This window comes from Parathielavia appendiculata (assembly GCF_033297405.1).
Source record: "Parathielavia appendiculata strain CBS 731.68 unplaced genomic scaffold N657scaffold_4, whole genome shotgun sequence".
Lineage (NCBI taxonomy): Eukaryota > Fungi > Ascomycota > Sordariomycetes > Sordariales > Chaetomiaceae > Parathielavia > Parathielavia appendiculata.
In genome coordinates, this window is record NW_026944223.1 from 1,458,772 (window position 1) to 1,485,349 (window position 26,578).

General features: G+C 55.5%; 11 protein-coding genes across 11 annotated transcripts; 4 read left to right on the top strand and 7 right to left on the bottom strand.

Annotated features, from left to right (window-relative positions):
• Positions 1–983: 983 nt before the first annotated feature.
• On the bottom strand, positions 984–2,963 carry N657DRAFT_644039 (uncharacterized protein). Its single transcript, XM_062792676.1, has one exon. The coding sequence runs from the start codon at positions 2,774–2,776 to the stop codon at positions 1,442–1,444; it is 1,335 nt and encodes a 444-aa protein (XP_062648975.1). The 5' UTR covers positions 2,777–2,963; the 3' UTR covers positions 984–1,441.
• Positions 2,964–3,112: 149 nt separating this feature from the next.
• N657DRAFT_689545 (PCI-domain-containing protein) lies at positions 3,113–5,150 on the top strand. Its single transcript, XM_062796999.1, has 2 exons — positions 3,113–3,444; positions 3,505–5,150. Exons 1-2 carry the CDS (start codon positions 3,187–3,189, stop codon positions 4,735–4,737), a joined length of 1,491 nt encoding a protein of 496 aa, XP_062648976.1. The 5' UTR covers positions 3,113–3,186; the 3' UTR covers positions 4,738–5,150.
• A 1,066-nt stretch (positions 5,151–6,216) lies between these two features.
• Positions 6,217–6,917, bottom strand: N657DRAFT_359339 (uncharacterized protein). The gene has a single exon (XM_062786963.1). The coding sequence runs from the start codon at positions 6,709–6,711 to the stop codon at positions 6,307–6,309; it is 405 nt and encodes a 134-aa protein (XP_062648977.1). The 5' UTR covers positions 6,712–6,917; the 3' UTR covers positions 6,217–6,306.
• A 1,972-nt stretch (positions 6,918–8,889) lies between these two features.
• Positions 8,890–10,334, bottom strand: N657DRAFT_359506 (uncharacterized protein). Its single transcript, XM_062786965.1, has 2 exons — positions 9,524–10,334; positions 8,890–9,466 (listed from the first exon to the last, which is right to left on the bottom strand). Exons 1-2 carry the CDS (start codon positions 10,039–10,041, stop codon positions 9,235–9,237), a joined length of 750 nt encoding a protein of 249 aa, XP_062648978.1. The 5' UTR covers positions 10,042–10,334; the 3' UTR covers positions 8,890–9,234.
• Positions 10,335–11,136: 802 nt separating this feature from the next.
• Positions 11,137–13,333, top strand: N657DRAFT_359282 (cysteine proteinase). Its single transcript, XM_062786962.1, has 4 exons — positions 11,137–11,696; positions 11,772–11,870; positions 11,932–11,995; positions 12,063–13,333. Exons 1-4 carry the CDS (start codon positions 11,301–11,303, stop codon positions 13,175–13,177), a joined length of 1,674 nt encoding a protein of 557 aa, XP_062648979.1. The 5' UTR covers positions 11,137–11,300; the 3' UTR covers positions 13,178–13,333.
• A 1,201-nt stretch (positions 13,334–14,534) lies between these two features.
• On the bottom strand, positions 14,535–16,222 carry N657DRAFT_644043 (uncharacterized protein). The gene has a single exon (XM_062792677.1). The coding sequence runs from the start codon at positions 15,887–15,889 to the stop codon at positions 14,807–14,809; it is 1,083 nt and encodes a 360-aa protein (XP_062648980.1). The 5' UTR covers positions 15,890–16,222; the 3' UTR covers positions 14,535–14,806.
• Positions 16,223–16,508: 286 nt separating this feature from the next.
• N657DRAFT_359345 (Rsm22-domain-containing protein) lies at positions 16,509–19,673 on the bottom strand. The gene has a single exon (XM_062786964.1). It carries the CDS (start codon positions 19,519–19,521, stop codon positions 16,948–16,950), a length of 2,574 nt encoding a protein of 857 aa, XP_062648981.1. The 5' UTR covers positions 19,522–19,673; the 3' UTR covers positions 16,509–16,947.
• A 166-nt stretch (positions 19,674–19,839) lies between these two features.
• On the bottom strand, positions 19,840–20,595 carry N657DRAFT_569703 (thioredoxin; the record flags this gene model as incomplete). The annotated part of the gene is made up of 3 exons (XM_062788680.1): positions 19,840–19,974; positions 20,037–20,455; positions 20,523–20,595. 3 exons carry the CDS (start codon positions 20,593–20,595, stop codon positions 19,840–19,842), a joined length of 627 nt encoding a protein of 208 aa, XP_062648982.1.
• Positions 20,596–20,915: 320 nt separating this feature from the next.
• Positions 20,916–22,156, top strand: N657DRAFT_570035 (DUF171-domain-containing protein; the record flags this gene model as incomplete). Its single annotated transcript, XM_062788701.1, has 4 exons — positions 20,916–20,945; positions 21,057–21,181; positions 21,236–21,589; positions 21,640–22,156. 4 exons carry the CDS (start codon positions 20,916–20,918, stop codon positions 22,154–22,156), a joined length of 1,026 nt encoding a protein of 341 aa, XP_062648983.1.
• Positions 22,157–22,274: 118 nt separating this feature from the next.
• On the bottom strand, positions 22,275–23,615 carry N657DRAFT_359626 (uncharacterized protein). The gene is made up of 4 exons (XM_062786966.1): positions 23,447–23,615; positions 23,241–23,296; positions 22,506–22,803; positions 22,275–22,326 (listed from the first exon to the last, which is right to left on the bottom strand). The coding sequence occupies exons 1-3, from the start codon at positions 23,478–23,480 to the stop codon at positions 22,573–22,575; spliced, it is 321 nt and encodes a 106-aa protein (XP_062648984.1). The 5' UTR covers positions 23,481–23,615; the 3' UTR covers positions 22,275–22,326; positions 22,506–22,572.
• Positions 23,350–24,022, top strand: N657DRAFT_616534 (uncharacterized protein). The gene is made up of 2 exons (XM_062790493.1): positions 23,350–23,577; positions 23,663–24,022. Exon 2 carries the CDS (start codon positions 23,752–23,754, stop codon positions 23,989–23,991), a length of 240 nt encoding a protein of 79 aa, XP_062648985.1. The 5' UTR covers positions 23,350–23,577; positions 23,663–23,751; the 3' UTR covers positions 23,992–24,022.
• Positions 24,023–26,578: the final 2,556 nt, after the last annotated feature.

A 26,578-nucleotide genomic window follows, 5' to 3' on the forward strand; every position in this document is an offset into this window, starting at 1 on the left:
GTGCTTTTGGCGTCAAGTCGTGTTCTATCGACAGTTCGGACGGGGTGTCGCGCCAAGTGCGTCAAGGGATAAAGGGGTAGCGAAAACTGAGGAAGAAAAATGCCGTCTAAATGGTGCGATCTCAATGGAGTGACTGCTACGAGAAGCAAGTGGGAGTGACGGGATCGCAGCTTAGAAATGTCAGCACCACCGAGACCGAGTTGGCAGTGAGCGTGGGATTCAGATGCAGAAGGCGCAGGCGCCTGGGGACGGGGGACGGGCGTTGCAACACACGAAATTTGGCTGGCCGTGTCGCGAAAGACAGTGTCTCACACGGCCACAGTGCGCCAATGCAACTCTCAGGAGAATGGGATTCAAACGAGCGAGAAGACGATGAAAGGGAGACGGACACTGAACCTGGGGAGAAATTGAAGCCGAAGATGAAGTCAGCAATTGCCCTGGACGAGCGTGCCAGTCGCACATCGGTGCTGAGAACAACCAGGCGTGCAAGGATCCACAGAATGGCCATTGGCCTGGACTCACAGGCAGTCCGCAATTGAACGTCACTGGTGAAGAAATGGGGAAGTGGCGGTGGGGCGTTGCTGCAGGTCAAGGGAGGACGGCCCCACCGGCATCCGTCTGCTGTGCACCGAAATCAGCAGACTCGCGTTCGTACAGTCTCCCTGAAATGATTGTTAGCCCGGCGTCTGACTTTGCCCAAATAATCGCCAAATCGACCTATTTTGACGCAGTAAAAAACTGGCTTAACTGAGAGATAATTGTGACTTTTCTCTGTCTCAATTTCCATTTGTTTAAATTCGAAATGGTGGCTGGTAAAATGTAAGATACTACAATAAGTGGTGGCCACCCCTGTCCGTGGTTTCGCACTAACAATCATTCAGGGGTCATACCTATGGTACAATACATGCATCTTTATCCAGTTCCACGCCCATTTCGTTTATGCTTATGAGAGCGAAAGGATGCGTTAGTGCAATGGAGTATGGCCTCCTATGAGGATTTTGGGAATTTTTCTTTAATCGAGACCTTGCCTCGATATCAAGAGTGGCATTGACGATACTCGAGATCAGCCATGAAAGTTCGCGTCGGAAGCACTGACCGTTGATCTGCGCTGGACAAGCTTACCACGGATCGAGTCTCCCAGAGCTCCGGGCCTCATCCCGTCAAACCCTCTGCTTATACAGTACAAGCGGTAAGTACAGTAACAACATTCATTTTCAAATATTTGATGCGGAAACAGCCCCCAGGGGAGATAGCGTAACCCAAGTATACGTCCGTACACGGCTTGCCTTCTCCTCCGTATTACCTCCTCAAACCAAACGAAGCCTAACTGCCGGGTATCACTCCTCGTATCATGAATCTGAGACCCTCCAAGTTTCTCCGCTCCATAGGCAATTCATACCCCCTCGACTAACCCCGTAGTCACTGAGCCCTCCAGGCCTGCCTATCGCTTCCCCACGCGATCCGCAACCTTGAGCTCGGCCGCCCTAGTATGGAGCTGATTCATGAACCCGGCGTCCCCACCAAATCGCTTGTTACGTTGCCGCGCCCGCTCGTCCATCTCCTGCGCAACCCGCTCCTGCTCCGCTATCATCGCTAATCGGCGCTCACGGTCTTTGTCGAGGTCCGTGGCGGCTTCCTGCATGGCGGCGAGCTTGCGAGCACGCTCCTCCTGCTCCATAGTATCCCTATCCCTGTCGCCCTTGCTCGTGCCGCGACGATGAGCCCTAGAAGGAGGGCTGCCTCGACGATCATTGTGGTCGCGGTTCGTTTGGTGCGAAGTGCCGTTGCGGAAGCTTTTGGTGTCTTGGTCGTGTCTTCGCGATGAGGGCCCTTCAGATGAGCGCTCTCGCCTTCTCCTGTGATCGTAGTCCGGAGAGTAGTCCCTTCTGCGCGGCGGTGGCGACCTTGAGCGCGATCCGTGTCTGTAATGATTTCGACTCTCCTCCGTTCTCGCTCTCCTATATCCCCGTTCGCGACTGCTTCCTCTACCTCGACCATCTCGCCTGTTTCTCCCATCTCGCGAATCGCCGGATTCGGACCTGTCTCGCCGGCGCTCACGGGAGTTTCTCCTCCGCCTTTTCCAATCTTCCTCCTCCGAGTCGTACCTCCTCGGACTCCTCGACCTGTCTCTAGAGTCCGATCTACGACGGCGGGAGCCCATCTCCCTATCCCAATCATCGTCATCGTGGCGATGGGAACGGTGTGAATGGCGATGCTTGTGTCGCCTCTCTTCCTTGCGCTTCGACTTGTCCTGTGAATCGTCGATGCCCATAGACGCTAATAGCTGCCGCCTCCTGATGGGATCGTTCATCATGGCTTCGTATGCTTGCTGCTCTTGCCGCTTGATCGCCAGCAGCGGATCCTCTCGAATCTTGGCCGCCACATCCCGCGCATTCGTAACGGCGGCGGCCGGCGCCGTGGCATGAAGTTCCTGGCTGGACTGTTTCTGTAACTTCTTAATGTCGTTGTCCTGGAGGAGCTTGTCGATCCTCCGTTTGCCGAGAAGATAGGCTTCGTTCTCGGCCGCGTCGCCCACCTGGCCGTCGGTCGGACCGGAATACATCCATTCCACCCGCTGCAGTCGAGGCTTGCCGCCTGCGGCCTCAAGCGCCTTCTGAATCTCTTCCTTCTTCCGCTCTTCTTCGATCTCCTGAAGACGCTGTTGCAGTTTCTTGCGTTCGGCGAGGGCTTCGGCTTCGGCTCTCTGGGTCGCTGCTAGATTGTGCGATCTTTGGGGATGCCAACTCTTTTTCATATTCAGATCTCCGGAACCCATCTTGTCGGGTTTGGTGCTGCCGGCGCAGCGCGAGCGTGGCAGCTAAGGATTGATGCTCACTTCGTCTCTAAATGGCGCGCTATAAATTGGCGCGCGACACGTGCTGCCAGGTGTTTTTAGGTCGTTTGTAGCGTGATTGTTTGTTTCGTGCTTGTTATCGATGGCAGCTTGTGTTGTTCTGTGATTGTCCCGGGTTGATCAGCGAGTGGCAACAGTTGCATGGTGGGTCCCCAATCGATAAGGAGGCTACAGTACCCCACACAAGCTCCTGCTCAGCCTTATCGCCACTGTGTGCTTGGAACGCTTGTTTACTCAAGACCACTGCGTCCAGCGAAATCAATCCTCCATTCTGGACTGCAGTTACCGCTTTCTGACACAGTACATAAAGATCTTCTTATCATTCGGTCATTATGTCGGACGACGACTTTATGCAGGACTCTGACGAGGAATACGACTTCGAGTACGAAGACGAGGAGGAAGAGGACAGCGGCGATGTCGACATCGAGAACAAGTACTACAATGCGAAGCAAACCAAGACATCAGACCCTCAAGAGGCGGTGGGCGAGTTCCTAGCCATACCAGCGTTGGAGCCAGAAAAAGGAGAATGGGGGTTCAAAGCCCTGAAGCAAGCCATCAAGCTCGAGTTCAATCTTCAGCGATATGAAAAGGTCAGTGGACTGGCCATAGCCCCGCACTGACCGTTGCGAATGAAATCTGACGGATGACAGGCCATCGAACATTATCGAGAACTCCTGACTTATGTGAAGTCGGCGGTAACCAGGAACTATTCGGAGAAGTCGATCGACAATATGCTCAACTTCATCGAGAAGGGCGCCGACAACCCCGCGGCAGTCCAATGCATTGAGCAGTTCTACTCCCTCACTCTACAATGCTTCCAAAGCACCAACAACGAACGTCTTTGGCTCAAGACGAACATCAAGCTCGCCAAGCTGCTCCTTGACCGAAGAGACTACCATGCCGTTGGCCGGAAGCTCAGGGAGCTCCACAAGGTCTGCCAGAAGGAGGACGGTAGCGACGAACCGAGCAAGGGTACCTACTCGCTCGAAATTTATGCCCTCGAAATTCAGATGTACTCCGAGACACGGAACAACAACCAGCTCAAGGCACTGTACCAGAAGGCGCTCAAAGTCCGCTCGGCAGTGCCGCATCCCAAGATTCAGGGCGTGATCCGCGAGTGCGGCGGCAAGATGCACATGAGCGAGGAGAACTGGAACTCGGCGCAGATCGACTTCTTCGAGGCCTTCCGAAACTACGACGAGGCCGGCGACCTGCGGCGCATCCAGGTGCTGAAGTACCTGCTTCTGGTCACCATGCTCATGAAGTCGGACATCAATCCCTTTGACAGCCAAGAGACCAAGCCCTACAAGAACGACCCCCGCATCGCCGCCATGACGGAACTCGTCGATGCCTACCAGCGGGACGACATCTACAAATACGAGGAGGTCCTCCAAAAGAACACGGACCTTCTCGCCGACCCCTTCATCGCCGAGAACATCGACGAGGTGACGCGCAACATGCGCACCAAGGGCGTGCTCAAGCTGATTGCGCCCTATACTCGCATGCGCCTATCGTGGATTGCTGAGCGGCTGCGCATCAGCGAGCCCGAGGCCCAGGACATCGTCAGCTATCTAATCGTGGACGGCCGCGTACACGGCCGCATCGATGAGCACAACGGCACCGTTGAGATCCAATCTCGGGGCGATGCCGAGCGGGCTAAGGCGATCGAGTGTATGGCTTCCGCGGTCGGGGGTCTGTACACGGCGATTTTCAAGGATGCGGATGGATTCCGCATGTCTGTTGCGGATATGGCCAGTGGCGGATTCTCGGATTCGACAGGGGACTTTGGCGGCCCGGATAGGGATCGGCCTCGGGCTGGGAGACTCGGCCGGGGAACGCGCCGGGGAGGGATGAAGAACCTGCTCGCCACGGCGGGACACTGAGGCGGATGCCGGGCCGAGGGAGGCCCTTTCTCGGTTGGTACCAACGGGCGGCTACACAGTAATGATGAGTATCACGAGGTTTACGTGTCCGCCGGATGCATTAGTGGAATGAAATGATGACAATATGGATCGAATCAGGGGACGTCAGTGCCAGGGATTAGTGAAACTGGGGACACTGGCCGGAGATGGTATGGTAGACAGAGTTGCACAGATGAAAGGAGAGACGTAAGAGTCAACAACATCATACTTCGACTGGTTCACCCAGCACGGCGACATTTGATCCATCACACTGTGCCAGGCAAGAGTGTCGGTACCATGCCTAACACACCTCAATGCCACAGTCCACCTTAAGCATGATGCAGGGAGTGCTGAGGCAGATCCCTCAACAATAAAACTAAACTGAACGAAATTCTCTTTCTATTGCCGCCGATACAGCTTACAAATAAGGAGTTGTCCCATTTGTCGGGCCCGGCTTGGGCATCCGACCATAGTGTTAATTCTCCTTGTCCCCGACTGGCGAGAGATTGGGTGTGCAGGGCCGAACCTGTCAGCAACATGCTGCTGTTCAGATCGTATTCAGCTACGTGTGCGGTTGCTGCAGCTGGGCGTGGCTTCTCTTGTGCGCATCAGTCAAGCACCAGGCCTTCAACACGTTTCTAGGAGAGGCAACTGAGGGGTGGTGAGGTTTGGTCTCGGATGCACTCAATCACAGCATTCGCATGTCGATTATGCACCACCAGGCCGACGTAACATGGCAGATACGACTGCATATAAACACTCTAGTTTGATCAGCGTGCGATCACCACCCCATCCCGCCCCGATCGGTAAGCGACCTCAAGATAGTCAAGTATATTTATTTGTCAAGCAGATGTCACCTGAACCAAAGGCACTTGTAGAGGGGACTGAGACAAGGGGCACAGAAGCCGGTGGCACGGCTGCTGCGAGGCAGGAACTCACAGCTATCCCGTACGGTGATGAAAACGGCCATTGCTGCAGCGGAGCATCGGGAGCCCCGTCCGGCAACTCGCATGGTTGTCAAGAGAAATGACGGGCTATCCCTCCTCTTTGCGCAAGGATGACTCGGGCACTCGGCTGTAATGCGGCAACGCGCAGATCTGGCGTCTTGACCGGTGATTGGGAAGCATAGTGATCTGACTTTGTGGCCGATGCGGTTTGCGATCAGAAATCGAGTGACATCTTCGCCTCTGGTCCGTCTTGCTCGGTCCGGACATGGCTGCAGCTCTTCTCGGGGCAACGTGCCATTTGAGCACAAAAGCCGTGCTGGCCGCAGCAACACCGACCTCGTGCCCTCATAGAAGCATCGCTGCCGGCCGGAATGGACGATGGCCTCTGTGGGTTTTTGACCTGCTGGCCCTTTCTGAGCCGTCATCCTCTGCCCGTGTGTCGTCTCTAGGACAGAATTTGGCTGGAGCCATGCTGTAGGCCGCTCAGCTAAGGTAATTGTCCGGTAGTTAAAATGCAACCCGGCATGAGGTACCACGATTGTGCCTCTACTGGTTGTCGCGGCAGACAACCTCAGAGCTGCCAGGCCATTGAATGTCCAAAGTACTAGCTGCTGGGCGGCAGGACTAGAATAGACGGGCAGTCGTTCTCGGACTCGGCATAGGCAGGCAGGATGATTTCATGGCGATTCGCGCCGGCGGTCGGTGAACCCAGCGCCGAGAGCACAGAGTGTCGGACGGAGGAAAAGATATCAGATACATCTGAGGGGATAGATCTTTGATCGAGGATTTCTTGAAAATGCGTGGTGATCCAAAAAAGTGATAATCTGTGGACAACACGGCCACCGACAGTCCAATAGTCTAGCAACGGAGTGGTGCATGGCATGTGGGCTGCCAGCAGCACAATGATGAACAGACGGCTCTGGGAACGTGCGTGTGAACAATCTCTTTTTGCTGCCGCGGGCGGTTGAAGTGAAGGTTTCGTCCCACACCAACGATCTCCGAAGTGCATACAGAGGAGAACGGGATAAGTGGTGGGTGGGACGGAAGGTTCCAGGCTGGAGACGGGAGCAAAGGCACCGCAGGGGTCGGCTCGTCCAGCGCGCAGCGTCAGCAACAGCAAAGCAAATTGGCAGCAAGTAGAGGAGCCCGGCACTTCAAGCGGTGTCGAGATGAGGGGATGAACGAGGACGGCAGAAGGGATAAGATGGTGTTGAGATTGTTGAACTGAACTGGCTCCTTGGCACCTGGAACCAGGTGCTGGGCACTGTTGCCCAATGCAGTAAGCGTGGAAGACTCGTCACCCACCCAAAAGCAGGGTCTGGCGAGGGTCCCGAAGCCCTCGGTTCTTTCAAGCAACACACACACATGACGCATGGTTCAGACAGTCAATTCAAGCTTCATCTTGTGCCTCAATTGATGCAGTGTCACCTGGTTGGTCTATGCCTATTCGAGCCTGTAACTGTTGCTGTCCAACAGAGATCAACCGCCGCGATCTTGACCGGGTGGATCTCAGTGCGGAACTCTCCAGAAATTCCCAGGCCTGGAGTCCACTGCACTAGCCCCCTATGGGCTTGGTGGCCCTATAGAATGCCATTAGCGTTGACGTTAATGTCAGCGATTTCTACCGGCTATTTCCTGGACGTGTCACGCTCGAGTCGCTGCACACGCACGCCAACCGGATTCCAACAAAAGATCGTCCTCGAGCTTCCAGGCTGGTCCATCAGCCAACTTGAACGGCGACATCGCTGAATTCGGGCAAATTCCAACCGAAGTATCTGCTGTATTGTGCCTCGGTGAGGATTGTACTGTACAACGTATCGCATGAAGCCGAAAATGACATGTATCTTTATGCCTATCTCTAGACGGTTATTGTAAAAGTTATCCCATTGAGATAGAGACTACCATGATGTTGCAATGACGCTCCTCCCACCAGTCTTTTATGTTGCATCATGAGATACATTGCTCGCAAGCGAAATGCCTTCTAAACAGGCCCCTACAGCCCTTCGGACCAACGATGGCAGTCTTGCAGACCATAGCGAATTCAGGGCACCACCATCTCCTTTGCTGGCACGAATAGGAGCCAAGGACGGAATGGAAACAATGTAGCTCAGTCGACTTGGGTTCCATCGCACCCTATGCCCAGCACTACCACACAAATGCTATGGGTCACTAGCGGCGGCACCAGTGTGGTCCATGGAAACGGGCGAACTGCCGGCCATTGCCTATCATGGAACATGACAGTTGATATTGGCTGCGAGCCGAGTCACATCCCACCTCACTATCTTAGCCCGGCATGAGGTGTCCATCCACGGCTCCCGTCTTGACTCCTACCACGGTATGCTCTTCCCGCCGTTCAGACGTATGCGAACAGGAACAACGCCCATGAAACGACGGTGCCTTTGCTCGTGCAAACCTGGTACAACGCCTGTGTACAAAACAATCTGAAGAGACCTCGGCTCGTGAAGGGTTTGATAACATCGCAATTGTACCTACGGATAAAGTTACACAGTGTCCTGAGAGCGTGCGTGTTGATCTTCAGCCGTCCTCGTCTTAGTGCTCGAGCTAACTTTGACATGAGAACACCGGACAGGGCCGAGAAACCCACCATATCCCCAGATCTGGGAGCCAACCACATTCCCATGGCAGGTGGTTGATGATGCGGGTGACAGCCCCCTTCCAAGAGTTTTACCCCACAACGACGTTCCATGAGCTTGGGACGCTCCCAAGCCAATTCCTGACAACCCCCCAGGTTCTTGTCTCCAAGGCCATCCTCCCAGTGTCTTACTTCGCACCTCTCACAGCACAATATCCCCGACCTTACGGTGCCAATTGGGCTACACATGAGCTAGCGCCGCTCGCTCAATCAAAGTGACCATGGACAGAAGTGTTCCGTCTTGGCATTGCGAAACTTTCTCTTCGAGATCAAGAGCAGGGCCTCCGCCGCTGCAGTCTCGGTTCGGCATGGCAGGCTGTCTCCGCAAGATGGGCCAGCGCTTCCATAGGAAAACCATCACGCGCCAACCGAGTAGCAATAGGCGAGTTTTGCCTTACTGACAGGAGAAGAGTGGGTATGACGGGAAGAACCAGCCATCTTGGTGTGCTGCTCCCTCGGCTGGCGTGTTCTCACTTCTCAAAACACCTCCTTCTCGGGGTGCATGGACTCTCAAGTAGCTAACGTTCAGCCCTCCCCGATGTCTCAAGATTCCATCCATCCTGGACGTGGGAGTGGTTGTGTTGACGAGAGCTGAGTCCTGCATTCAAGGAGGGATGGGTCTGACGGATTGTAACAGCGTGTGTGCTGCTCACGCAACTGATCAGCTGCCAGCCGAGCCGTGTCCCTGATTTGCAAGCGAACATCAAGTGTAAAGCGTCGGGGTGGAGGGCAGCATCGGCGTGATCACCACAGTGACCACACCCTGAAAGCATCGAAGTAAGAAACGGCATGGGCCTCCAGAGCCATCTGGGACGCCTCGGCCAAGCGAAGACAAGACACGGTCTCGGTACGGAGGTTCCTGTTATTAATAACCTGACACTAAGCCCAACCCAGACCACTTCCGTGAGGAGGCCGGCACTGAACGCCTGCCAGTGGGCAATCCCGGGGCTCGTTGCAACTCCTCGGACGGTCGGGATCCGGAGAAGACCCGCCAGCGAGGTGGATCCCGGCGTGCGGCTTAAAGGCGGCTGTTCTCAAGGTCAACATTGAAGAAAGGACCTCCATGAGACCGCTTTGAGGGAGATAGTTGGCTCCACTGCTTCCCATTGTCCTACCAGTCTCATCAGTTTCGATTTTGGCAGGTATCGCAGTATCGCCGCTGTCTCACTCGGCAAGATCCTGTTCTGGGTGCAAGGCCCGCTGGAAGTGCAGGGTCGGACCAACAGCGAGAGAAGTGGCGCTCATCTGGCTGAGTTTACGCCTCCAGGTCGCATGCGGTAAACACCCCTCACCCCCTGCTGCTCCCCAGAAAATGGTAGCCTGGGTGTGGACCCGGCATCCCACAGCACGACGCTGGGGTGCACAACCTCTGGAGCATAACTTTTCTGCCCCCGATGTAGCGGGAACACAACGAGCGGGGAGGTTTGCCTTACTAGTTAGTCCAGAGACCAATGGGTGCGGCCTTTGCGGCTGCGATAATACTGCTTGTCCCGGACAGATGTTTGCAAAGGAAGATGAAGTGTCAAGAGTAGCTGGTACTTTGTACCGGACATCAAGATCGAGAGGAGAAGATGAGGGATGAGCCGGCAGGCAGATAACCCCTGTAGGATCAAGAGCAGGGGGCGGGCGGCATGTGGGACTTGTGAACGGAGGTTCCTGGAAACGGTCGGGAGGATTTCCGTTCATCAGACGCTGGCCAAAGCGCCTGCAACCTTTTCCCACGGCAGTCGCCCCCAAGGATCAGGGGGTGATTGAGTAGGCCAGGTTGAAGATGAACACCGACAACCACGACACCTGCGCAGGATGCACCCATCAGCATGAGAGCATGTCGCGGAAAGCTCAGCCAGCCAATCCCCTGTCTCAGTGCGTGCCGGTTTCTCATCGTCAACGGGTCAGGGCTGCTTGATGGATGGTTCTCATTGGATCGAAGGGTGGTTGCGTTACGTTGTAAGTCGGCGGCCAGGTGGTGTCCAGGACCAGCAGGGGGATTAATTTTTTTTCTTCCTATTGACAGGGAGGCCAAGGAGATTCAAGGTGTATCGTGGACATCGCAGTTTCGAGGTGCCGTAGTGGACATAGGGCTCTGTTTGCTGCATTTGCTGCCGACATGGCACGCCGCTTAGAGCCTTCACCTCCAAACACGATGATAATGAAACCGGCATCAATCGACAGGTCTGACCCTGGGTGACCTAGTCTGTACGGAGCAAGTAAGGTAAAAAAGCAGGAAAGCAGCCGCAACAAGCACTTTACGTTATGCATCAGGCTAGCATTTATGTTTCCCCACCTGACAACGTTGGAGGAGGTTCAGTCTCGCTGCCTCATTGTGAAAAGTTTCGCGTGTAAATCGGCATTCCTTCCTTCCCTGGTATGCCTGGCGCTCCCTGCATCCTCAGGCTTTATTAACTTCTGGTTTCCCCGGCTGGCTCTTTGCAGTCCCCGTCCCGCCATCCAACTTCTGCTTTCCATGCTCGTCCGCCTTTGCCTGTCGTTGCAGTCGCCTGATTTTCTCCATTTACGTTACCTAAGTCAAGTCGGTCGTTGTCTCTGCTACTTATTTGCATCGATACCCTTTTTATCTCTTACTTTTTTGACTGTGCCGTCGACGGTTGCTCTGTGATATCTCGGCCGGTTAGAGACATACAAACTACGGTTCGGTACATACAGCCGACGGAGCTGGCTCTTACCAATCTCCACTCGGGCTGCCGCGTGCCATCACGCAGCAAACAGATAAAACAGACAGACATCTTTCGTCCCGTCTTTTTGTCGGTGTGCAGGCTTGTGCTTCTGGCGTTGCTGGTGTTCTCTGCTCAGGGCAGCCAGACTTGCAAGTTGCTGTTTCCGTGCATTCATGCTCCATACGCGACGACACGGCCCCAGATTCGGCACCTCCTGCCTCCCATCGACGCCAAAAGTCCACTGACACACCTGCGCATCGTTTCTCCGGCATGTTCCGACCCGATTCGACTGCATATCTCCAGGTGTCGACGGGGTATGCGATCCCGCACGGCCTCCCCGATTACACATTCAACGAGACGCCATTACGCTTGAGCGACAGCAGAGATTCTGCTGCGGCAGGGGCCGTCGGCAGCTCGGCAAGTGCACTGCTCTACAACACGCCGCTGTTTAGTGACACGAGGAGCGCTGGCATTGGCCCCGCACCATCCGCCCTTGGCTCCTTCAACAACTTCCACTCCACCTCGTCCACCTCACCTGCCAACCCGACCATCTCAGCACGCTCGAGCCATCGACCTTCGCTACCTCTTTTGCTGAAGATGGAGCCAAACGCCGAAGATTTGGCAGCCCAAGAGGCTGCTGCCCGGGAATATCAGCCACATCTCGAGGTAACAAGTTCTCCATATTTCCTACCTTACCGTTGGGTCGTATCTTAACACCGGCACCCCGCTCACAACGTGCTGCGCGATGCACAGGGCCCGCTCGTTGGCAAGAAGACGCCCAGCACCGCCATCGCGGAGGAATATGCCAAGGCCGATCCGATCTATGTACAAAAGACTTTGGTGGGTAGTCGATGCGTATCCTGCTTGCAAAGCGCCAGGCGCGGGCTGACTGTGATGGCAGGTTCTCCCTCAGACATACTCGCATTACCGTCAGATTCAGGGCGACGGTAACTGCGGCTGGCGGGGTAAGCTTACCACACTCTTGGTCTTCACTGTAGATGTTTGGATGGCCCCGCTGACAGGAGCTGGCAGCAATTGGCTTCGGTTACTTTGAGATGTTGGTGAAGAGCGGCAACAAGACTCGGATCGAGACTGAGAGGCAGCGGCTGGAGGGCCTGAACGGCTTCATCGAGAACGTCGGAGGCTTCTCTCCCTATGTTTCCCAGGACTTTGTCGACGAGACATTGGCGCTTCTGCAGAAAATGGCAGAGCTAGTTGACCAGCAGGGCCAGGATCAAGCCATGACGGAGCTGCTGGAGGCGTTCAACACGCCCGAACTCTCCAACTCCATCATGTACCACTTCAGAATGCTGGCAAGCTCATTCCTTAAGGGCAACCGGGACACATATGGCGCCTTCGTCACCACCGCCTCGGGTGTCGACGGATACTGCACCGAAGTGCTTGAGCATCACGGCGTCGAACTTGATCATCTGGGCTTGACCTTGCTAGTCAATGTGCTCCTGAAAGATGCCGGTTTCGTCTTGGAGGTTGCCTATCTTGACCGGAGTCCCGGGTCCGAAGTCAACACGTACCGGTTCCCCGATGAAGCAAACAATCGCGACCCTTCGGAACTGGGTCCCATCATTCACCTTCTCTACCGCCCGGACCATTACGACATTCTGTACGTCCCGGAGCCGGTCAGCCTCCAAGTGCACCGCGTGGCCAGCTTCTCGCACAGCTATGAGATTGAGAGCTCACCCATGTCGATGCACAACTTCGGGGCTGTCGACATGCAGACGCTATCCCTCATTCCTGGATTCGGTGCCCCAGCTCCTGCTCTGGGATCCATGCTTGACACCTCTCCGTCACCGCTCACCACGTACAGCCCGAGCCCCGTGTCTCCCTGGTTATCCTCGGGTTACGTTGAGCCAGTACAACAGGCGCCGCCAGTACCACTTCCGATCCCAACGCCCACCCCGGCGCCGCAGACGCACCCCCTGCGTTTCAGCGAGTATTGTCAGCTCCGAGAGTACACCGACAACAATACGTGGCGTGAGCAGACGCTGCAGACGACAACATTCAAGAACAGCCACTTCAACGTGGCACACTACAACAATCCCAATTTTCAGCCAGAGGAGTACAAGCCCGGAGCCGACGACCACGACACGCCGCCGCGGCCCAGTGGGCGGAAGAGAGGCAGCGTATAGACTGGTTTGCAAGAGGGCTGGCTGTGCCAACCAGGATGAGGCCGATGGCCGTCAAGGGGGAGGGTTCGGCAAGCATGGGAGGACCTAATACCGACAGCAGCGGTCTCTAATCAAGGGCTTGTGGTTATCGAAGCGCGACGAATTCCTTGTTTCCCGCGGTCTGGCATCTCACTGCGCCTCGATCAGCTTTCACCAGCATGGCGGGCTTTTCAGCTCCAGCATTTCCCATCATCGCCGATTGGCCAGTACGGTTCGGCGACAGACGAGAGGATTGATTGAGACTTCGCCTCTCTAGGACTGTTCCTAGTACGATGTCAGATCAGCCCGGGCATATCATGCACCTGGTTCCCTGCGGATTGCTTGTCCCTCAATGGCCGTCGTCATCTCCGGGTTGGTCGAGCAGCAGGGAGTGGTTGGCAGTTTTCTCCGCTATCATCATGCATGGTGTTTTCGGAAGGCGTATGATGGTTCAGCTTCCATATGAATTTGTCGTCTAATTCTCGAAACTCTCAAGTGTTGCATCTGCAAGAGGTTACTTCGTGGGGTCAAAAAGGGGGCGAGGGGAAAAGCCAGGCCAGGGTTGGCTGATTGCAGGAACGGCAGGCGCAGAGAGGCTCCTAGGATCGGCGAGTCAAAAGCGGCTGGTTGGGGGCTATCTTGAAAGCTCGGGGATGACTGGCTCTACGGGAGACTCTGCGCATATCCCGCCGACTGTTACTTCTCGCGAGACAAGCAGCGGAAGTGGGCGCTGTGGTCCGCCTGGGCTCTGGAATGCGGCACGGGAGGAGAATCAACGGCATGCCTGCACTGCTTGACTGGTACAATACAACGCGTATGGTTGGCATTTGATGTGTCAGCCCTACCTCAGTTCGCCGACCCATTTTTGAAAGACTTGCAAAGCTTCGAGGTTCTGTATACCTGGGTATCTGTCCAGCCGCAGACTGGAGGGGATCAGTGACTAACGGATGGAGGCCACCCAACCCATCAATTCCTATCTGCACTTCTATTCGCAGCCCACGCTCCCCCCTTGCAACCGTGCAAGCCATTGGCTTTTACTAGTTGTTCTCCTGCCCCTGCCCTTGGAAACCCCTGTGAGTCAGGGGCCAGTGACGGCGCATGCGGCAGGCAATGCCATGCTTCGGGCTGAAACATGCAGCCAGTTTAAGGGACTGTAGCATACAAGGAACCCGGCAGCCAGCAAATGGCGTGCTCGTGATTGCTTAGCACTGCTGTTGCGTCGTCCTAATGCCTTACCAAAGGATATGGTTGTGCACCGACATCGGACGCTGTCATGGTTGACAAGTTCCCATGTAATCCGTACCTCTCTAGGTGCAAATGGTACAAACACTCTCAGGACCACGAACCGTTAGGGCTGCTTGCTGTGCCGCACAGGGAAACCGAGCACGGCTGGGTGCCGTACCCATCCTGGCGGCTGGACTCGGGATTGAAGCTTGGGCCACAGCCGCCACACAACGGTAGACCTAGAACCGCACGTCTGGTGTTGAGTAATCTGCTTGACCTTATGTCTCCCTTTACTACTGACGAACACCCACTCATGGATCATCCGTAGCATCATATTGTATCCTATATGTAGGCCCGCGATTTAGACAATCAATTTCTCCCTCCGTGTCAGCCCCCGCGAAACACATTCCTCATCTGTGCCAAATACTCCCTCTCAATGGCATCACCACTTTCAGCGCCCCGTTCTTCCACCAGGCTCTCCATCAGCCTCACTGCCTCCTCCTCATCCACCTTTTCCACCCCATCTTCTATCCCAAACCGCCTCGCCAACTCCTCCGCCCAAGCCCCTGCTACCGCCCTTTCCCTCCATAAACCAACAACAGCATCGCCATCCGGTTTCCTGGCTTCCTTCTCCCGCCGCAAGAGCAGCAGCTCATCCACCTCCCCGACACCGTTCCCCAGCTCGGCCGCAACGCACGTCACGCCCCGGCCCTCCAGCCCGCAGGCAACAATCCTCGCCCACGGATTCAGCCCCTCGTCGGCCACCCCGGGACCGGGCATGGCGATGTTAATCGCAGTGCCGAGCGCGGTGATGTGTCTCCGCAGGTGCACGCCTAGCGCGGCGATCTTGAATACTTCCTCCTCACCATTGGCATCATCCTCGTTCTGCCGTGGTCGAGACGACAACGAGGCGGGAGAAAGGTGATGGCGGACCCAAACACCAGGGTCGTCCGTCGTGAACGCCTCGAGGTGGAAGAATGTGGCGAGGGTGGCGATGGTGGTGGTCTCGAGCAGGCGGGCGTAGCATTTGACAGAGAAGTTCCTGTGGTGTGGGGATTTGAGGTCGAGGACGGGCCAGAGGACGACTTGGCCGGGTCCGTGGTAGGTTGTGAGCCCGCCGCGCGGGGAGTGGACTAGGTGGGGCGGAAGGAGGAGGATATCTTGCTGCTGCTGCTTTGTTGCCCCTGATTGTTGTTGTTGGGATGGTGGGGTGGATATTCGCAGCGGGGATGTTAGGCGTGCTACTTCGGCGGGGGTCAGGGGTGCGGTCTGTCGCCGGCCGAGGGTGTAGATGGGCGAGGGGGTGAAAGAGAGGAGGGTTGGTGGTGGTCGGGACGTGGTGGAGCCGTCTTTGAAGTCGAGGTGCTGTCGGCGGAGGTGCTCTTGCACGCGGCTGGCGAGGCTGTAAGGGATGTAGTGTGGGTGGATGCTGGGGAGGTGCAGGTGCCGGAGGCGGCATGGTACGGCCATGGGTGATGAATGATGAGATGGCGCCGAGTCGGTGCGACCTGAACTCGGCAGTCAAGGGCAAGGTCCGAGTTCCGGCAGGGTGGTCTTCGGTGTCTTTGGTTGGCTGCGATGGTCGGGGTCGGTGGGTGACTGAGACCGCCAGAGTCCCTTTCCCTTTCCGAGCCCGGCCCGGCTTGTTGGCTGGTTCAAGAAGCTTGTCTGCAATATCTGGTCTCGTTCAGTTGAAGTTAGTGCTCCACTCCATCCCGCTACTGTCCATGGTTTTTGTTGCGCGCGGTGGAGCCACAATCCGGCAAATGCCCAAGGCCGCGCTAGCTACTTCACGTTAGCTGCACGCCCTGTGGAGTTTCCGGCCAGGAACCGAACCGAAATCGGGGTCAGAATGGCAGTTCCGTTTCTGCTCCACTTTGTGTCCCGCAGCGGCTGTGACCGCGACCAGGGGCCGCACGTTCCCACCGCTCGGCGTTGTTTAAAAAATTGGTTCTGGGGCTCCCACTTTACTCTCTTTAGCCGGAGGGAAAGGTCCGAGAGGTCTCATATTGTCTCGGCAGTTGGTCTTGATGCAAAAACTGGCAGGTCGACGAGGATACCAGGACGGTTCTGACAGTAATACCGCGAAGGACTCCCTTCCCGCTTGTCGTCGTCGAGAAGATGTGAAACGTGGACGAAGGAATCGTCGGCTGGTCGATCGTTGCTCCGTCTTACCCTCGGCGACGCTTCATGGGAACGCTACATACTGCATCATCCATGCAAGGACGGAGCTCGGCCTGCATGAGACGATTGACCACACTCATTGCCGATGCATGGCGCAGGAGAGAAACCGGTTCGTGGAGGAACGCATAGTATCTGGACGTTATACCTCAAGAAGCAAGGCCATCGAACGCATGCCAGCACATATTACACTAGTACTGGAGGCTAAGGTAGCACCTTGCAGGCGCCTTCCTCTCGAGGGGTGCAGTGCGAAGGGGGTGCTGTTGGGACCGTTCATACTGGATGTACAGTTCCTGGTATTGTACAGACAACTACTGTTATACATGTCATGATGTACAGCTATACCTTCACCTCACGGTGCGCATGAACTTGGCATCCTCCCGCATGAACTCGGCGTCCTCCTTGTCTTCAGGATCCTCAACTTCATCAATGCCCATCTTCTGCAGTAAATCATCGATCTTGACCTTCTTCCCGCCCTTGGTCCTCCTCTCAACGGGCGCATAGCCACCGGGATGTCTTTCCGTTGTCCCGATCACGCCATACTGCGGATGCACATTGATATTCACAACTTTGGGCCTCTTCTTGTTCGCAGCTGCTGCTTCTCGGGAACGGACACCGCCGTCGCCGGGGTCCACGCCGCCCTTGCCAAGCCGGACCCGGCGGACGGTGCGTGTCTTGGCGCCGAGCGCCCACAGGTCGCCCCAGACGGCCTTGCGCGCATCGTGGTACGCCTGCTTGGAGAACGACTTGGGCACCACCCACCGCTCTATGTTGCCGGCAGGCGTGCAGAGGTCGAGCGTGACATGCCCGCGGCGCTTGAGGGGAGCGAGGATGTTGCGTGGCAGCGAAAGCGGGTGAGGGGGAGCGCCAAGGGAGTCTTCGTAGCCCGCGAAGGCCTTGTCGGTGGCGTCGCTGCCCTGTAAGAAGGTGAGCGCATCGGTAGACGAGGCGTCCGGTTGGGCGCCCCTGCGCACGGCAAGGTAGCTGAATTTGATGTCCTCGTGGCTGTGATGCGAGGCGCCGAGCACCTTCTGCAAGAAAGGTGGGCGGATGAACCGCTGGCTGAAGTGACAGAAGTCCTTGCGCCCCTGGCTCAGACCGGGAGTGAGGTACATCGGGCACTTGGTGTGGTTGGTGCACGGCGCGATTATCATGCCGGGCTCCCGCACCCGCTCGGCATCCGACTGGATCTCCTCTGCGCGCGGCTGCGGCGTAGGCGGGATGATGAACTCATCGAGGATGCGATCGCGCACGCTGGCTACAGCCTCGAAGCCGCGTGGGTGTCCTTTTTCCAGCACAATAAGAACACCGCCCTCCGGGGAGAGCATACTCCATAGGTTTTCCAGAAGCTCCTTGCGCTTGTACTCCTTCTCAAGGGGCATCAGCACGTGTGACGCGATGATGACATCGAAGACTTTACGGGGCGCAGGGCCGCCGCCAGAGTCAAGCTTGCGTTCGGAGCCTTCGATCGAGTGGATGTAGTCGGGCAGACGGGGAAGAAAAGTGGTGTTGTGCAAAAACCGAGAAACCCGCTGGCGCAGATTTTCCGACCCTACGACTACTGTCTTCTTGCCCGGAGGCGTCTCGCCCCTGACCTCCCCCTTTTCCCGAAGGACATCCCACCCAGCCTGGAGCACGTCTTGCCACGCAACCAGCCCCGCTCCGCCGGCGCCCACGTCCAGCACTCGCGGCCCAGTTCCATCGGGTCGAGTGATGAGGTCCTTTAACCACTTTTCACCGAGCCGTTTCCGCACCTCGACGAGGACGCTGGTGACTGATGCATACAGGCCCGGAAGCACAGTAGCGAGGTATGCATCGGCCTCGATTTGAGACATCCTGTGATGGCCAGCCTCCAATAGGATGCCCTTCTGAGGGAGATTCGACTTGGACTTGGGAGTCGCCGGGCCATACGGCAGTCCGGGGCCGCCAAGCACGCGTTCTGCAGTCTCGGTGATGTGTGCAATGTCCGTTCTGTTTAGCAGAGTAGTGATTGGTTCGACGAACGTCATCTTGGGAAGCTGCAGCGTGCTGGGGTTGGTTTTGAACTGGCCCATTCTCGTGTACTCGTGCAGTCGGGAACCACGTGGCTCGGCGTCTTCAAGAAAGGTCGCATCCGGCTCGCCCTCGTCCTCGTCAATCTCTTCTTCTTCGCGCGGCTCGTCCTCCTCAATGATGTTTTCTTCTTCTTGGATCTCCTCGGCTGGCTGCAGGGTTGCTGCTGCCTCAAAGTCGCGCTGTAGTTTCACCAGGGCTTCATACTCGCGCTGGTTGTTGGCCGACACATTGAGGTACTCGATTTGGGTGTCGGTGAGCGGGGGAACGCTGTAGGCGGTTTCGAGTGTCCCGGTTTCCTCGACGTCTTCCGGGGAACCTTGTTCTTGCACTTCTTCAGAGCCAATGGCTGTGGCGCGATCGAAGGTGTACTTGACCTCCTCCAGCACGCCCTCTGGGGTTTCCCTGAGCAGGGCATGCTGCTCCTCGACATCTCGCTCAGGAAACGGAATGCCAACATCCTCTGGCCGTGTTTCGCGAAGAGGCGGCCCGTATAACCTTTCGTAGACCTTGAGCTCGTCGGGCGTGAGGTAGTCGGCAGGCAGCGTGTTGCCGAACGTCTGTCTCGCCTGGCGCACGACTATCTCGATCTCTTCGAGCGTTGGCTGGCCACCTGCACTCGGTAACTGCGCGTCGACAATCTTGCCCGTTGGCTCCTGTCGGATTGGCGTGATCGTTGAAATTCGCCTGACTGAGTTGGTCCGCCAAGGGCGGGTGACTGTCGAGGCTGCCGCAGCGGACTGCACAGGCCGCTGAAGGAATGGGTGCGCGGTCGGCCTGCTGTGCCGCAGCAACAAAGCATCGTAGAAGCTCAGAATCTGAGCACGACACCCAGGGCACCGATTTTGCATTTTGCCGGCCGAAATCATGTTTGCTCCCAGGTGCTGTCTGTTCGGTGATGTGCAGAGTCTGTGGTGGGGGAGGCAACAGAGAAAAGAGTTCCACAGGGTCCAAGCTTTCAAGCGCGCATCAACCTCCCGCAGGGTCGTTGCACGTGACAGTCACTTGGGCCTAAAGTAGCAATATTGATGGACAAAACAAGTGATCCAGCTATAAGCCGTTTATACAGCAGGCCCAAATACTTTCGGGCAATGTAGACCATTGCGCAAGCTGAGCCTCCCATTACCGACCCGGTGACGCCCCAACTCCCAGCTTCCCAAAATTCATGAACTGTCTAGCCATCACCATCATGAGCTGCCCAAGTCAGCCAGCGTCTTGAACCCAGGACGGGCCGCTGGTTTCGCTCCACTCCCCGGCTGTACCCTCGGCGGAGGGTTGTTCCTGTTGAATGGCGAGTTCTCGGCCGCCTTGTAGGGATCGAGCTGCGACACGTTAGCATCGATCCACAACCCGGCCCGCAATGAGCCGTGATGGTTCTACTCACCGAGAAAAAGGAATAGAAATACAGCCCAAAGAAGGCAACCACGGCCTCCAAAAACCCTTTCAAATCCCACCCAGCAGACCTCCCAACCGTCGTCCTCCGCGTGCCAACTCCGCTACCACCAAGCCTCTGCCCTGCGCCTGAGAACGTCGAGTTCCCGCCAGGGACCGCGAGCTTGACCGCCTTCTCGACGGCGGCTGTCAGGGCGGGGGGGTTGGCGCCCTGGATGGTCTCAATGACAGTCCCGTTGCGCAGCACGAGGAAGGTCGGCATGGCGCGCACGCCGTGCTGCTGGGCGACGTCCTGCTGGCTGTCGACGTTGACCTTGCAGAAGGCGATCTTGTTGGGCTTGGAGTACTTGGTTGAGAGGGATTCGAAGGTCGGGGCGATCATCTTGCAGGGGCCGCACCAGTCGGCGTAGACTAGTGTCGGAGGCATCTGGTTAGCGATGGGATGGGGGTGGATGATTGCTGGAGAGGGAGGGCTTACAGTCAGCAATGACAATGGCGTGGGAGCTCAGAATTTGGCGCCATTGCGCCGACGAAGCGATACTGATCGTCATGTTGGGTTGAAGTGTGACGGTAAGTTCGGTATGCGTTGTTGAGTTGAACGTGGCATCGCAATTGTCAGCGGCGCGCAACCAATGGCATCGGGTGTGCCAAGGTGTCCAGATCTACGGGCGGAGCTAAGGGTTAGGGTTATGGATAGACAGCTTCATCACTTCAGCGATCACCAGTTCCCATTGCAAGGCGGTCAATTTTAAGTGAAATTCTGCCGATTCTCAGCACAAAACTTCCGAAGCCTTCAAGCAGCACGATTGCACGGCCTAATAACTGCAGTTTGGTACATTTTCGGCTTCAATTTGGGCATATTTTGATCAAAATGCCTCCTTCATATGAACATCAACCAAAAGTGAGTCTGCTCATACCCTACTGTTGGGTACGCATCGTCGCAAAGCTCACATTCAAGTCTCTTCTTCCTCGACCAAGGTACTTGAAATGTTGACACTAACATTGCCTGCAGAAACGTCGTCTCGACGCTGAGGACGGTAGCGATGTTCCCAACTTCAAGGCCCCGTCTCGGTTCAGGCCAACTGTCCCAAGGGAATGGACTATTTCCATCGCCGTGCCCACAAGCCTCATCACCGAGTAATAAGCGTCACACATTCAACCCTGTCTAAGTCCTTTACTAACTCCTCTCAGCTGCGTAACACGAGAGCAGAGAACAACAAATGTAGGCCGAATCGCTCGCGCACTGGCCATATTCTCAGTCGACGAGGTCGTCATATACGACGACAGCCCTATGGACAAGCGCATCACCAACGCCGACCCAGACGCCTACACCGGCGATGTCGACCCAGCCCACTTCATGGAGCACCTCCTGACCTATCTCGAGACTCCACCATTCATGCGCAAAATCCTCTTTCCTCTGCACCCGAATTTGAGATCCCAGGGTTTGCTTCCGAGTCTTGACATGCCCCATCACCCGCACAAGGACGAGTGGCTGCCGTACCGGGAGGGCATGACGCTGGAAGCACAACCGAAGGGAGGAAAGGGGTAAGTACCGTTGCACTCAGCGACCATAGACTGTCCGCTAACGAAGCTAGCACCGTCGTCGACATCGGCATGCCCAGCACAGTCACCGTAACCGAGTCGATTCCGCCCAAGACGCGGGTGACCCTCAAGATGCCCAATGACACCAATGGAATCCCTGAGCCAGTGCACCCGACCGCGCCCAGGACAGAGGCAGGATATTTTTGGGGCTACAGTGTCCGCAAAGCCTCATCGCTATCCAACGTTCTCACCGAAAGCCCGTACGAAGATGGTTACGACGTAAGCATCGGCACGTCGGAGCGCGGCGTGCCGCTCTCCAGAGCATTCCCCAGCTATGAACAAACCGACTTTAAGCACTTGCTGGTTGCCTTTGGTGGGCCAAGGGGGCTGGAATATGCCGCCATGAACGATCCTCAGCTTGGCGAGATGGGCATTGCGGGCGCGCGGACCAAGGAGTTGTTTGATCACTGGGTGAATGTACTGCCGAATCAAGGGACGAGAGGCATCAAGACAGATGAAGCCCTGTTGATAGCCTTGACCAGGCTGAGGAGGCTGTGGGATAGCAGCTGACATTGCCGTGCAGCTTCCCTGAAATGACCATGAGGATTTTCCATAGGACCCTTGCCGCCACGCCATGTGAATTATGGGTCATACTTGCGGGTTATTGCTGGGATATTTGGCTTGTTCTACCCGCATGCCCATCACCCGTCATACATGGGGTTAGTGGTTGCCATCGATGTCTTGAAGAGAGGTCAGTCCGGAGAAATTGAGCTTACAACAATAACCGTCCCTAGTTACATCCCACTCCTGGTTCCATTTCTTCTTTTTCAATCAGTTCTTTTCCCTTGACTTCGCTTATGGTCATCTTCCCTCTCTCCCTCTTTCTGACCAGGACACCGCTTGATCGGAATGCACATACCTACCTGTGTTGCTCTGGACATCGCCGACTTTCGGTACGCTACTGCGGACTCTCGACGCCACTCAGCCTAGCCACCCGCCCTTCCAAGGCCAAACCCGAAACCATTTATTTGTTGGCTCCCAGCCCCGCAAAAGGCTGCAGTACCAACCACATCGCCATCACCGTTCATGCCTCGCTTGCCATACCGCCGCCAACGTCTGACATGCTTTGCACTAAGGCAGCGGGCTTCCCGGCTGGCTCGGACAGGAAGCACGAAAAGGGAATAGATATCCTGGCGGGACGCAGCCTGTCGGTCCATCTGGGAGTGACGAGTGGTTAGCGTTGGCTGAGTGCTGCCGCTTGGCTGTTGCTAACTTGTATTACAGTAGCAGGGTCGTTCTTCAGACTTGTGCTGGAGTTGAACACCTGATGAATGAGTCCATCCGAATCCTTCACTTCTCGAGAGCCAGCCAGTCACGTCCTTCATCACACCCGGCCGCACGTGGAGGAAGAACTATGCAGCTCGATAGTGGTGGCTCCTCGGGACCTGACGTGGATGGTGTTCAGGCCAGCCCCCGAACCACCAAGACGAGATAACGGAATCCCAGAACCAAGAATCCACCCCATTCGGTCCTTCCCTCCGTTTCGAAACGTGCAGCAAAAGGCCAGCGGACCAGTGCGCCAATATCGCCCAGCTTTCTGCTGCTGAAAATAGGACGGCTTGTCGAGATCAGCGCGAGGACGAGAGCGACTTACATGGCGTATCTGTCGGCTACACGGTCCGCAACCCCGTTGCGCTCGCTTATACCCGCCTTTCTCAGTCATTCAGCCTCAATCTCATTCTTGTCGTTCTCTGCCGAAGGATCATGGCGGCATGAAGCTGACGAGAATGCTTCGTATCGTAAATCCCTCGCCACGAGCCAGCTAATAGCAATTGTGGTTCGACTGACGATTGCACGTACCAGTACATCCAGCTGACGGACATGACGATTGCATTCGGATACCACCCAACCATTTCGACGCCCCCGGCAAGCAGACAGTCAGGGACCAGAGGATGACGGCAGCTGCCAAAGGGGTGTGTTACCCGTGGTAGGTAAGACAACCGGCCCAGCCAGTGGGAAGAATCCAGCTATGGCTTGCTTGTTAGTAATTCAGGGAGCGAGCTCACGGTCAAATAGGACGACGGAAAAACAATCGAAAGAGAATCATCTGAGAACAAAAGAGAACGAAGAGAAGAAGGAAAAAGCCTGCTACTTTCCAAGCCGAGATGAACCTTGGTACCTGGTGGCCAAGAGGTCTTACTTTCTGGAGCGTCGCCTTCCAAACAACCCGGAGGTGGATTCTACTTACACCGCATCCCCACCAGTTCGTGTACCGTACCCGGCTAGTTGGTGCCGCAATGGGAAGCACGGGCCCCTGTAGGTTGAATATCCTGCACCTCGCTGCCGCGAGTTTTGTTTGTAGCTCCTTGAGCTACGTCTTGATAATCAAGCCTGCCCGTACCTGACAAAATAGAGCCTAGACTGTAGCTTAGCCCGAATACAATTGTCATTGGATTGTCCGCCTGTCCCGCTGTGACAGAGAGCCTGTGTGTGTCACCTTACAGATACGCTCGCAGAGAGATCTATACAGGGTTTTGGACAGCAACAGGTACAGGCTCGAATAGGCATAGACCAACTAGGTGACACTGCATCAATTGAGGCACAAGATGAAGCTTGAATTGGCTGTCTGAACCATGCGTCATGTGTGTGTGTTGCTTGAAAGAACCGAGGGCTTCGGGACCCTCGCCAGACCCTGCTTTTGGGTGGGTGACGTGTCTTCCACGCTTACTGCATTGGGCAACCGTACCCAGCCCCTGAATCCAGGTGCCAAGGAGCCAGTTCAGTTCAACACAGGGCTCTCAACAGGTGGGAGAACAAAGAGAGAAGGCTTGCAAGGAAGGTGATTAGGTGGCTACTATGCTCTGAAAGGCTTCTGGAGTATAGGCTAGCTACACGGCTAGAACTAGGCTAGTTCGATGGCCTAGTTCGTCATCTACGCCTTTCTTTGCGCTATAGCAGGTGTCACGAGCGTTGCCCGTGACAGGGTTAGGGCTGCATTATAGATCAGATAAGAGTCTTAGGCGAGAGCTAGTGCTCCACCTCTTTGGTCAGTGCGCAGCCCCACCTTGCCCTGCAGGGTTTTCCCACAGCTGCGCATAGTGTAACGGTCCCAGGAGTATATTGCAACTAGCTGGTGACGACTCTACGAGTTTGTCTCGAATGGAGAGAAGAAGAAGAAAAAGAGTGAAAGACTATGCAAGATATCTGCCGTCTTATACCTCCACATCCTTGGCCTGTGCGCTGATATCGAACAAGATAGTCCACCGAATCTCGAGTGTTGGCCGAGAGTTTGCCGAGGCCTTCACGGGCCCAGCCCGTTACACATAGCCTATAGAGTTTTAGTTCCTTATGCGATCTTATTAATACTACCAGCTCCCCTAGTATTACCTGTCACCACCTATGATAATGGGTGAATTCAAGACTTCAGACTGATATAAGAGAGACAGAGGTTTTTAGTCTAGCCTTACAAGCATAGTTTTCCTTTGTAATTAGTAATAGAAGGTCCGGCGATGTGACGAATTTCAAAGCCCCAACTTCTGAAAGGGACTCCTGAAGGTTATACTTGACAACGGGGTGAGGTTCGGTGAAGCCAAAGGGTTCACAACAAGCGATGTCCAAGGGTACTGACAATCTTGCACTTGAGTTGCTTACTGGAGAACTCCCAGAGTCCTCCAGAACGAGTGACTATATACTAGATGCATTTGGTTGCTCTCTCGTGCTCTCTAGAGCCACCTAGAGCCAATGCTCTATGGTGCTCTCGAGAGCCTCTTAGAGCGTCCTCTGATTGGCCTTGCACTGGTGCTCTCTCATGCTCCTGAGAGCTCTCTGGAGCACCTCTAGGACTCGTTCCGATTGGTCCTAAGTGATTGGCTCGGAACGTCCTACGTTCCCCACTGGCTTCTGTAAGTAAGCCGCCGTTGTTGACTCTCGTTGGTTCATTTGTGACAGGCGAGCTCTAAGGCATAGCAGTATAGGAATAATAATAATAAGTTACTAATTAAACTCAAGTAGATTAGTCGTTAAGTTAAAAGCAATAGAGGAATAGTAACCTATATTTAGCTGAGAGCACTATAATTAGTAATATAATATAGCTTATCGAGCTTTCGACGTGTAGGAAAGCTAACAGCCACAATTCCACGTTGACACACTTTATGGAAGCCGTGAAAACAGTGAACTCCTCGAGTGCTTAGCACCAGCCCAGAATCTGTCGATTGAGTTCTCTTCGTCTCCTCAAGTTATCTGAGTACCTCGCAGACCTTATGTAACAGCTGTGTATTACCCCTGACCAGGGTACGACACCGGCAACCCAGTTCCCGAGTTTCAAGTGCCATCACTTCCAACACGACCGAAGACTTCAGGCTAACTGCTGGCAACCAGAAGAGGCTTGGAAGACCTATCTATAGTGGGCCGAATCTACGGATTAGAGGGATAGTCTTTGCCGGAGAAAAGATCGAGCTGATCCACTTCAACAAAGGTGTTGGATTTGGCAGGTGGTCAGGGAGGGCAGTTCAGGAGTGACTAATTGCTTGGCACCTGGTTCAGAATCAGAACAAGGCCTGCAACGGTTTTGGAACAACGAAGACACCAGGATGATCATCAATTGAGTGGTTGCCCATTTTTCGGTCCCCAATTACTACGGTGCGGTAAATTCGTGGCTGTTGGCTTTCCAACACATATGTATGTACTAACAACTCGCCGCAAATGAGATAGGAAACTGTAGCTCATTACAATGAGCCGCTTATTTTGTTGAGCCGCCCATTAGCGGGCAATGGTCGGCTCCCCGAACCCCCCTGCACCTGGTAAGCAACGTCGGATTGTGTGTGACATGTCAGTCACTGTGTGATGCGAGGGAGCGGGTGGCACCAATGGGCTCTCCAGACGCTGTCAGATGTCGGATGGGTCACACAGCACGGTTGTCGCTGATGTTACACAGCAGTGTGACGATAAGAGAGGCCTTTTGAGATCCTGTATCCTTAAGGTGGCCAGTGTTCA